Source organism: Strongylocentrotus purpuratus, unplaced genomic scaffold, assembly GCF_000002235.5.
Source record: "Strongylocentrotus purpuratus isolate Spur 01 unplaced genomic scaffold, Spur_5.0 spur5_contig_861, whole genome shotgun sequence".
NCBI classification, from domain to species: domain Eukaryota; kingdom Metazoa; phylum Echinodermata; class Echinoidea; order Camarodonta; family Strongylocentrotidae; genus Strongylocentrotus; species Strongylocentrotus purpuratus.
The window spans coordinates 4,247,501-4,259,934 of record NW_022145570.1 but is presented as its reverse complement, the minus strand read 5'-3'; the positions used below and the strand labels follow the sequence as shown (position 1 = coordinate 4,259,934).

Sequence of the window (12,434 nt, the reverse complement as noted above, 5' to 3'; positions counted from 1 at the left end):
AAAAGTCGACTCTGATATGAGTATGTTTTGATAGAATGGGGGGAAATATCTTGTTTTTCTTTTTCTGTTCAACTTCCCCTGTCGGAATCACTTGTCGAATTGGTAACTGATACAACTGATAAAGAAGTTTAATGAAAACAACTCTCGGGCAATGCAAACAGGGATTAGGTAATATATAGGTCCCTTTTAAATCATTTTGCACACACGTAATTCCCCACAACAATGAACTTTCGAGACTTTCATCCTCTCCTATTTATGAATAAAATAGATGTATTCATAAGATTCACTTGTATCACGAGAACCAATTCACTTTCCATATAAACTATGCAATAACCGGTGGGCTACGAAGAATTAATCATAAACATTATAACTTTGGCACAAACCTGTCATATTCTTCCGTTGATAAACGAGAAGAGGTCAGGCGGTTCTATTGTTAGACTGACCGAGGTCATTTGTAGCAGCTAAGTGCATTGACATAATTATTTTTTTCCGAAGAAGCCATGCTATCGAAATTCATATCAAAGTGCATTGGTGGTGGGTACCATACTACTTGACATGTATCCCCTGTTAATATTACATGCATTTTAAAAGTTGAATATGTGATGATTAAAGATAAGTTAACCTTGTACTAGATCTCCAGGGGAATGGTTTATCAAAATATAAGGGATATGACTTTCTGAAAATGATAGGTACTTTCTTATTTTCAGCGAATGTCCATTTTGAAATGTTGATGACTTTCGAATGTTTATAAGTAAGACTTCACGCGTAATTCATTATCTTTTATCACAAGGCCCTATTCCGAAAAAAGCGAATTGACACTCACAACAGTAAAATGGTGTAAGATAAATTATTATCATGATTATAGAAGTAGTGGCAATTTCATATTTTCTTAAACACAGTCGATACAACATATCAACCCCTTCTTCTATCTTCCTCTCTCTCTCTATTTCTCTCTTTCTCTCTCTCTCTCTCTCTCTCTCTCTCTCTCTCTCTCTCTCTCTCTCTCTATATATATATATAATATATATATATATATCTCTTTCTCTTTCTCTCTTTCTTGCTCTCCCTCATTCCTCCTCTCTCTTTCCCGTCAACACTTAAAGGTAATACAAAGTTTTGGGAAATTTTGAAGATTGGGTGGATAGTGATTCTTTACAATTTTGATATATTTGGATGCCCCTGCGGATTTTTTATAAGCACTAGAAAATTTAGTCCCTAAAACACTTCTGCTTTCGAGAAATATTGACTATAACAATTTCAAATAGCGCCTACGGCCGTACAATGGTAGCTGCGACCATGAAAATCTCAGAATATGTAGTTGTGTTATAAAATTTCCAACGTGAATAGCTAAACGGTAGATTTTAGTGAAGAAGCATTGTTTTATAGCTTAATTAATATCTTGACCTTGAGAGGAAGCTAATCAACATAAAGTTTATTATTTACCATGTCATAACTTTAGACTCGATTTCAACTGCGACAACGATCACTGAATAGAGTAGGATCGCATATGCTTCCAATATGTTCTTTTGAACCAAATTCATGACCCCATACCAAAACTTTATAATACCTTTAACAACGGTATGCATGGTATTGGTCAGGGGAGTCTTCTCCCCGCCAAAATATCTTCGCTGTCTGTATAAATTTTAATGTAATTGATGGATATGGAATACTAATCATGGTAATTGATACTGCCATTATTACTTTTTGTATAAGAGAAGAGGGTGCAGTTGATTATGCCTGCGGGAAATTCAACGCATTGTCTACCTAATTACTTAGATCAGCACGGCATCAAATTTATAAATTGGCATCCTAATATTAATAGAGAGAGGTGCAAAATAATAATTGATATCATCAAGATCGTGATAAAACGTTAGCATCGAATATTTCTACACGTTATATCATATTGACATATGGATATGGTAATTTTCAGATATCTTTCGGCATTTTGTTTCATCATTGATCGATCATTCTTTAGGCCGGCACTTTGCAAACCATCCCGTAAAATGGGCATATAAATTGGACAGGTGTAGGTTATAATATGTTCTCATTTGATGGTTTGTGTTTTGCAAATTTTACTTCATTGTTGTTGTTTACTTGTCTTTTCTTGTCCTGTCTTGTGTTGTTTTGTTTTGTTTCGTCTAGTTTTCTTTATATTGTGTTTGTTTACCAACATTGGCTATGTTTGGGAAATCACCGTTGAAAAACCTGACTATGACATGGGGGTCAATGTCAATGCTGTAATACCGAAGGGCTGACCGCTAGACCTTTACTCACATCTGCTTTTCAAACATGTCAGTGACCGTTCATGCTTGCATTTATTGACCTACCATGAACTCATAGAATTCTGGTCAGTAAATAAAAGGCTCTTACAGGTATGACGCGGTGAACCGTCGCAAAAAGCCATCGCGGTTGTTTACACGTAAATGAATGAACCAACTTCATAGGCCTGTTGCACACGAGACGTCGTTTGTCTGACGTAGGACTGCGTCATTGACTGACGCTCCCTTTAATTAACGCACCATGTATGAGTGGTAACGTACAAACAAAGTGAATCCGAAATGAACAGTGCAAACATGACATGCACATGCACCAATAGCCTTCGTGGACTTGATTAGCGCAGGTAATGACGCAAGCAAAATGACGTCACGTGTGAGGTATGGACAAACGTAACAGAAGTTCAACTTTGCCCCAAACTGTACACAACCCAAAACCTATATTTGAACCTCAAAAAGTGCAAATTAGCACCTTGGACAAACCATTGTTAAAGGAGGGTGGAACTCACATCCCACATCTTCCTTCAGACATTCAAATGCTAATTTTATTGGAGGAGCTCGAGCCTTTGAATGTTTTTTGAAACAGATATATGGCGCCATAAAAAGGCTGTTCATCATCGCCATCATCTCTCAATGAGCACCTTCAGGGACGTGGTGCTTCTATCGTACCGTGTCGATGTATTGTGGTATAGTGGTTCATTTACTTGACTCTCAATCCAAGGGGTAGCGGATTCGAATCTCAGCCCGGCAATTTATATAATGTCCCATTTTGAAATACATTAATCCACATGTTATGTGCCACTCTCGTCCAGGTGTTAAAAGGGAACACGATATGACGCAACAATTATTGTAGAGCGTCGATCTGTATGATGGCGCCTGGTTGGAATGCTCCCCGTGGAGTGGAGAATGTGTGCGGGCAAGTCTGAATCCGCTGACCGGTTAAATCATATATCTGTAAAGCGCTTATAGAGACATACAGTAGTCGAAATATTGAGCGCTATACGTTATACTCTTATTGCCGATTCTCGGATGGTAAACAAAATATTTGGGTAACATCGCTAATCGATGAGTTTTAAATTGGCTGTTCTGTGTACCTTTAATGCAAATTTAAAGTTTATAGGCAATCACCATTCCATCAATGTTTAATCTAATTGAATCAGCAGGAAATGTGGTTTCACGTGCTACACGAACTTTTTAACATTTAAATGACTTGTTATGTCACAGGATAACATTAAAAGAGAAAAAAGGAGAAGATTGTATTGACCTTTCACAAAAATCAGATTCAGATTTTAAAGGACGTTAAAGAATCGGGAAAAACAAAGGATTATCATTAATTATAGCATATCATAATGCAATGCGATTCTATCTTTGAAAGCAATGTGCACATTAAATTTTACAACTCAGTTGTTCACAACTGCGCTTCAAAAACAGTGATTCCCTTGATGATCGTGCTTTTGGTAGGCCTATATTTTATTGCTATGATTATATGAGCCAGGCCCCTTAATCCCAGATATTTTGTTGTTGACATCCGTAGTCTAAATAATAGTTACCCTTCTGAATATGCCATGCGCAAAATTGATTGATCATTCTGTATATTAGTATATGTCCCTACCATCGCTGCTCACGATTTGGCAATTTAAACCTCCTCTTGTTATACAATGCCCAGTAAAAAATACACTTTCTAATTTTACAAGCTTAAATCCATCATGTCTGTTATGTCTATTGTGTATGGCTAGTACAGGGTACATTGGTGGATTACCATTAAAACACAGGAAAGGAGGGACTAGGGATGAACTTTCTGTCACAGCAACTCTTTCCTATTTATCATCTTTTATTGGCAGCTTTCAGGCAGAGAAACCGCCGAGTTGTGACCATGATTCGGAAACAGGTGACCTGTTACTTCCACTTTGATGTCATTGGGGTTTCACGCGGTGACGTGGAGCAAGAGTGTGTCCATACCAAATTTGATGATCGCCGTCCATACGTGTAAGATCTCTCGGAACGTTGAACATTCCATTGGGATAATTTTGTATCATATGGACAGCTCCATCTTATCTCAATAGACAAGTCCATACACCTCTTCGAGCTGAGAAATCTAGAGTAATATCCACCCTGTATTCACTCTGTTGATTAAGCATGAACGAATCAACAGATCAGGGTATAACACAAACTGGTATAGACACACCCTAATCATTAGCCCTACCAGTAGTGACAACGTCTGTACATGTAGAGTAAACGCATGATCGAGTCTCAGTCTGGTTTAATGTTGGTTTTCCGACCCATTGTTTTCTAATATGTATCATGTTATTCTTTCTTCCTCTCCTTTTCTGTAAATCCATGCATTTTGGAGACATGCCATAAGAATGAGTCACGAGATATAAATTTCATTTTCCACTTACGCCTACGATAATACTGATTTTCCACAGTTTATCAATACATGGTATTTATATGGCACTGTATACAGATCGACCGTTGTAACTTTTAGTCTAATTGACAAAGTATTTTAAAGATACTATGTCCCTTTTGCAGCCAACATCAAATTTTGTAGAACTTTGCAGGAATGACGAATATGTCATGTGTGTCCTATCTGTGAAATTTAAACGTTAGCAGTGTACTAATATTCAAATTATGCAAGGATAACCGTTTACTTGATAGACGTCACTGTCAGACACTATTGAGTGACTAACTGGCTTTTTCTTCTTTCGTAGTATACATAAAATGAGCTGTAAATGGTATATAAGCATTTGTCTACATCAATAGAAACTAACTTATTGTAATGGCCAAAACTAAACTGATTGAATATTTGCGCATCATAAAACGTACGACCATTCGGTACAATCGTCTGAATATCAGACTATTACTTACTGGCTCTATAGCTCTTAAGTCGATTCGACAACTAATAGTCGTTACTGTCCCACTTAAAGACATTTTCAAGCCCTCCTTTTTGGGGAAGTTCTAAACTAGTATTATCTTTCAAATGCCGTTGGAATTACACCTTTTCATTTATTTAACCTGCAATCGGGACATAGTACCTTTACCCGATGAATAAATCAATCAATTAATCGTTCAGACAATGTATTCAACCATGCGGGTAGTCAAGCCAACAAATTACTCAGCCACCACCATACCACCTTTTATGAAGAGGCACGTCAAGTAAAGTGCTTATTAATAACATGTTTTCTATCCACACTTGAAAATATGATACGAATAGAATTGTATGGGATTAACTATAAAGCATGCTTTCATTTCAGCTAAATCATGGAAGGCAATTTCTGGGAACCGTATACCACTAAATGAATGGGGTTTTTTAAGGGGGGGGGGGGGTCTGTTTGCTCGGTTTCATTTTTTAAATTAAAACAGCATTGCAAAGGGGGTGCTTATGCTGTATTATTAAGAAAAGTACAAATAAATGTTTTGGTTCGGAAACACTTTTTAGGCAAAAGAATTACGTCATCATAATTATGTAGTCACAGACTATATTGTGCGTGGTGGTAGGCAGTGCCGATCACCGCACCGACATCCTTCCCGAGTACCGTCATCAGGCCATGACCGTCATCATACACAATGGGTCTAGGTCGTCAATAGTTAAACCAAATATTCTCGCCCCCAAATGATTCAAAGTTTCGAAATTACTCTAATGGCAAATATCAATTCAAATGTCTGCATGTCCTGTAAATTATTTTGATTGCATCGTTATACATGACTTTCATATTCACGATTTCTGCAATATATTCATAATCATCATTATCCTCATCACCCTCATCACCATAGACATCATCATCATCATATTCTTTATCAACATCCGCATCGTCATCATCATCATCATTTTCTTCATCAGTAGCATTATTATTGTCAACATGGGTGTATATGGGAGACGACCGTTTATGAGACAAGAATAAATTGAATTCTCGCTCATACGGCTTCATCAGAAATTGATGAATTTATTCAATTTATTCAATCGACAGCGTCATAGAAATGCAATGCGCCAAATGCAAAGCCGCAGCGTTAAAAAGCAACGATCTTAGTAAATGTTAAGCACGAAACGCAAAAGTTAAAAAAAGAAGAAGAGAGTGGGAGAGAGAGAGTTAATGAGAGACAGAGAGGATACAGGCGCGTAGCCAGGGGGTGGTGGGGGCGGTCGCCCCCCATAATTTTTTTTAAAAGACGCCGAGAGAGAGAAAGTGAAAAGGAAGAGGACGTATAGGAAGAAAAAGGATTAAGAGTCGAGAACGGTACAACGAATCGTCTTCTTTCTCTAATAATTTAATGAAACGTCAAAGCTTCCACGCTTCGCGCGGGAAGGGGGGGGGAAACTGAATTCAGACAAGGATTAAGAGTCGAGAATGGTACAACGAATCGTCTTCTTTTTTAAATAATTTAATAAAACGTCAGAGCGGGAAGGGGGAACTGAATTCATAACAAGGATTAAGAGTCGAGAATGGTACAATTAATCGTCTTCTTTCTGTAATAATTTAACGAAACATCAAAGCTTCCGCGCTTCGCGCGGTAGGGGGGTGGGAAAAACTGAATTTAGACAATGATTAAGAGTCGATAATGGTACAACGAATCGTCTTCTTTCTTTAATCATTTAATGAAACGTCAGAGCAGGAGGGGGAGGGGGAACTGAATTCATAACAAGGATTAAGAGTCGAGAATAGTACAATTAATCGTCTTCTTTCTCTGATAATTTAATGAAACATCGTAGGGGGGAACTGAATTGAGACAATGATTAAGGGTCGATAATAGTACAACGAATCGTCTTCTTTCTTTAATCATTTAATTAAACGTCAGAGCTTCCGCGCTTCGCGCGGAAAGGGGGGGGGGGGAACTCCCCCTCCCTGCACCCACCCCCTAAGAGGTGCTCACTACCGCCACCCCTAAATTAAAATCCTGCCTATATGCTTGAGAAGATAATAATCCAGGTAGCAAGCCTATGGACCCACATGGGTCCCATATTCTCTAAAATGTTATCTTTATTGAGGGTGACTTTAAAAATTTAATAACTTGTAAGGGAGGGGGTGCAACCTGCCACACGCATCTACCTCTTTGTTGCTTTGATCCATTGCCGAAAATATATTGGCACATATCATCCCCCCAACCGAGGATACAAATCGACACCCTTGATTGTCAACTTGACAGTGATTATTACTTCTAATCAGAGTGATTGGGACAAAAAGCTGTCTAAATGTTTCCTGCCTTTTTTTTGTCTGTATGTTTCTTTCTTTCCTTGTTGTTGATGTTCGCCCTCATCGCCCTCGTATGCGTAGGAATGTATTGATTTGATGAATATGAGTCTGTCATACTTATAATTAATATTCATTGTTCATGTCATCATCGGCTAAAGAGGGCGGTATGTATTTTTTAAAAACAGTATGCGTTTGAGTAGAGCTGTGCAGTAACAAGTGCAATCACTTTTTTGTTTCTGCTGATGAGGAATGCAAGCTTTCTAGGAATAAAGACACAATACAATCATATTGAGTACGAATAATTAGTATGGATTTTTAATTTACTGTAGATATTCAAGGAGTATAAATATATCTTCAACTTTATAAATATGTCCTTCTATTTATCAAACAGTGAAAGATAGATTTTAGTTACACGTCATGTGATATGATTTGACGAGAATTTATTATAAGCGCTCTTAGTATTCAGCATATTTACAACGAATATCATTCAGCGCATGTAATAATGCGCGGCGTTTAAATCATACATGCCATGTCAGTTTAAATACATCGCTCTTCGTATTTTCTTCAATATAGTCATTCAGCTCTTTGAAAAGAGCGTCATATAAAATTTTAGAAAGATAACTAATACCACCAAAATGAAAAGGATGAATATCTTACAATATCGTGTATACACGCATTTTTCAGGAAACATGAAATGCATTATAGATCTAATATCTTATTTTAAACATTTTATTCAGTTCCTAATTAAACACGATCTTTGCAACCGCAACAACTTTCGAGAAATTAAACTTAATGCAATGTCAATAGACTTGTGCGCCACCTACTGAAATGTGCGGACATGGCAATGACATATTACGTAATCTGAATTTGATTTCTATGGGATGTAGAATGGATTTACTGGAAATAGTTGCGATCATGTTAAAAATGTTTTCATATGCCTTGTCGTTGGCTCTCCCGTACAGAACGCACGACAAGGAGGACTACCTTTAGCAAAAACGCGACAACACCCACTGACAACAAAATGGCGGCAAGTATAAAATTCGCATCAACGCTGAAATCGAATTCATCCTGTCTCTTGTCGAGGATGGCCGACACCGCCCAGATGACCACGGGGAAGGACATGACGTTGTACCGGAGATAGCGGTCCCACAGGAAGAGATCGAGGAAGGCGTACACGATGATGAGGAGCAGGACGATGACCAGTGCGATGGTGGAACCCGTGTCGATACTCAGGCCGAAGTCGTAGATGAACACCATAGCGATGTTGATGTGCGTGGCCAGCGCGGTCCAGGTACCGAAGATGGCGAGGCCGTTGAGCACCAAGATGCGGTATATCCAGAGGTCGACACGGCTGATGTAGGACAGAAGAAATCAGAATATTAAAATCGATGTTACTGGTTGATAGCAACATTTTAAACTTCGCTTTCAAAAACTTGAAAGGAGATGGCGCTGTTTCAAAGTGATTATTAGTGTCTATAAAGGGACACTAGTGATAATACACCACTACTGAATGCTTTACCTGACACTACCCTGGGGGCGCCTTCCCACCTTCCTATGAATATGAAATTACCAATACTTAGTCGTCACATACATTTGGGTAGTGAAGCGGGCCATCTTATCTACTATATTTTTATTCATTGACCAAAAAATGCTGTATGATTGGTCGAAGGACAAATGTATATCGTTTTTTATTGACTTACATTGGTATTTAATTGTATACAATTTCAGAATAAGTTATTCTATTTTGAATCCAATCCAATTTTATCAACAATTCAAACGTTAAATTCATACGAGATATATGAAATATTATCACCTTGTAAAATGCTTTCTGTTGTGGACGAGACAGCGAGTAAGGAACGCAATGCATGACCACACGGACACTGGGATGATGGCGATCACGATGAGAGACCCCCAGATGATGAGATTCGTCCAGACGAAATACCAGGCGATGATGGCGAGCAGGCTGACCGTGTACCCGACGACGAAATGGACGCTGATGACCGGTGGGTTAAGGTAGACGGGACCGTGCTCGTTCCGTCGACAGAGGTTGACGAGGGCGTAGATGAGCCAGAGCATCTGCCACATAAAGATGAGGATCCAGATGGAGAAGGCCCAGCCGGCGGGGGTGATCTCGGTCGGGTGAATGCCAGAGGCGTTCCCGACAGATGTCGGCAACCAGCCTGCGAGGGAAAGAAAAGAAAGACATTGTTGGGGATCCAAGCGACTATCAGCATAATAAATATTTTCGATATACTCCTAATTCCTATATAGTTTATTTACTTTACACTACTTAATCAACCTAATTTCAACCCGCCCGTTGTTATGCTTCGATATTTAAGTTTAAATCAACCTTGTTTCATTTCATACATAGGTCTGAAGGTTTTTTGATGTTCACGAATTAATCATAATTGGATTGCATTTTTAGTGATTCTATATCCTTTCCTATATTCCTTTAATCGAACTCTCACCGCATCCTCATTTGTTTCCTTCTTATATGATATTCTTTATACTTGAATGGAACTAAAGGCTTAATTATATTGGGCCTATGAAGGCCTCTTCTTTTTTTTCTTCAATCGAGCATCCCTAATCACAATCACAATGTTTCATTCAGGAACAACGCCTCCTTTAATTGTATTTGTGTTCTCTTGTTTGCAATCTTATAGAGGTGAAGGTTGTTTTTAATTTAATCGAATTTAATTCAACCGAACTTAATATACTAACGTATTCAAATTTGCGGATGTTTCTTTCCTGGGAATCTAGTGACGAGTTATTCAATGAACCTGTTGTTAGCTACATTACTTGGAATCCAGTCTGCATAAATTGCTTGTTAATATGTCGAGCAAACCTCGGGCAAGCTTCAGGTTGTCAAGAATAACCTTAGTTTAAAGCTTATCACCACTAGTGTGGCTAGGAGGGATTAGACCACACAGCGAAGTCACTGACAGGTGACTATCTCATCAACTCAGCTCTCAAATAACATAAGAAATAGAGGATCATGGGGGACCAACAGGCACCGATTGTGGAAGTTTTCTATATAGAGGGAGCAAGTAGCTACAAGTAGGACAGTGGGGCTTAAAAAGTATGCATAACATTTGAATATGTTAGTAAAGCGGTCTATTGATTTAAACTGAACTGGATTAAATCATCAAGGCTACAAACTAGCAGTAAGTTCAGAATTCACCTACCCCATCGTTCAGAGGTTGGGATGACTAGAGACCCGCAGTAGATGATGACCATTAATACGGTAAGGCCCATGAGGAGTTTGTCGTGTTCATCTTTCCCTTTGTAGCTCGGTGGGGACCCCTCTTCCAACGCCATGTCATTCTTTTTGGAAGGCATCTTGAATGGAAGTCAGTCTGATGACACACCGGTGCTGGAATACTCTTGCGATGACGAAAACGATGTCGATGATGAAAACGATGTCGATGACGATGTCGACTGCAGACGATGACGAAAATATCAGACGGTGTGATCAAGGTCTGATGGGAAACTGAATCGCAAGGCCAGGGGTGTCTTCTATTGGGTATCACTAGTACAGACAGTTTTCCTGAATATTGCGTAGAGGGTTAAACAGAAATGATAACATTTACTAGAATTGACAACGTTTCTGCTGACATATTTATTAAACCTCACATCCCAAGTTAATGTTTCCATTTTACTTGACTTCTAAGAAACAGTTCCGTGCGTGTAGTTGAATGACGGGGGAACTACGGCTTAAGTCATGTATGAGGACTTGCTAAATATTGAGGATTATCGAAGGACCGTACTGGCGCATGGGTCTCGAACCTAGGATCTTCTGTTGGACAAGCCCACAATCTTACCGACTTCAAGTTTGACTTCTTTCAGACTTAGTTTGTGTAAAATAAGATATAACTTTGGTATAAATCTCACAAAGATATTAATGGACAAAGTGTATAAAGAAAAGTTTTACAAACCGAGGGTAAAGTGTCAATTGTTAGTAGCGTGTGTGACACATCGCATGATGGTTCATCACAATCAAATCAATGCTTCCATAATAAATCATGTAAATAATACAGTTTTCTTTACAACAAGCTGCAGTCTAGGCCCACCGGCTCAAATCGATTGTAATCTGTGAAGGAATAATATAAGCTACATTTTCCTTTATGTGGGCCTCTACATTGAATAATCATAATTGCAAGATACGTGAGCTACACACAGCAGTTCGGTTTGCCTATACCACGCCTATACGGTCAACTTCTCGCATCACACTTATTTGATACACTCATTTTAATGAACCTGGATGATTAATTACATAATGTGGTGACTCATTCTCATTTGCTGTTGGAGGCCACCCGTCTTGACGGATGTGAGTATTGCAGCATTCTTAAAGGAGAATCAGTAAATGTGTGTATAATCTATCGTGAATCGCCAAATGTAAATTTATTGCGAGATTATTCAAAAGTGACTTTATTTTTAGATGCACGCATGTGCGTTATTTCTGAAGAATTTTAGTATCAATCCTAAGTCTATTGAAAAGCCAGGCATGAATTATATATCAAGTGTGGAGCGCCAGGAGTGTCAAGTTTGACAGACATGAGCATAAGTACAAGAATCCACCCCCCTCCCCCCATCCCCCTCTTCCTTTCTCTCCGTCTCTCTCTCTCTCTCTCTCTCTCTCTCTCTCTCTCTCTCTATCTCTCTCTTGGCCCGCCACTGCATATTCAACGTTCAATCACTGCACTGGATGCCTGACCCCATTGACCCCTATTGGAAAAACGAACTTGACCCGACACCCAGCGGAGGGTACGTCATATCCATGGCAATGCGTTTTAGATATTAGGTGGTTTTACTATGCCCACAATAGGCAAAAGGACCGACGTGTTCATGGATCTGACATATTTATAAGTACAAGCAACCAGAAGGCGTGGGTTACTTTCCTAATATTTTGAATTTTGAAATGATAAAGCACAGCGAGTTAATGAGAGCGACAAAGTCTAGTATTTTCCAGAAAATT

The 12,434-nt window shown here is 38.8% G+C and overlaps 1 protein-coding gene across 2 annotated transcripts in view; it reads right to left on the bottom strand.

The window, feature by feature from the left end:
* Positions 1 to 7,747: 7,747 nt before the first annotated feature.
* Positions 7,748 to 12,434, bottom strand: part of LOC581802 — a 5,342-nt gene continuing 655 nt past the window's right edge. The window contains exons 2-4 of one of the 2 annotated variants that reach the window (XM_030999523.1): positions 10,645 to 11,006; positions 9,273 to 9,639; positions 7,748 to 8,810 (exon numbers count right to left, since the gene is read on the bottom strand). In XM_030999523.1, the coding sequence (XP_030855383.1) occupies positions 8,390 to 8,810; positions 9,273 to 9,639; positions 10,645 to 10,798 (942 nt within the window). In that variant the 5' untranslated portion in view covers positions 10,799 to 11,006 and the 3' untranslated portion in view covers positions 7,748 to 8,389. The remainder of the gene's footprint in view (positions 8,811 to 9,272; positions 9,640 to 10,644; positions 11,007 to 12,434) is intronic. The other variant, XM_781785.4, reaches the window with a different exon arrangement.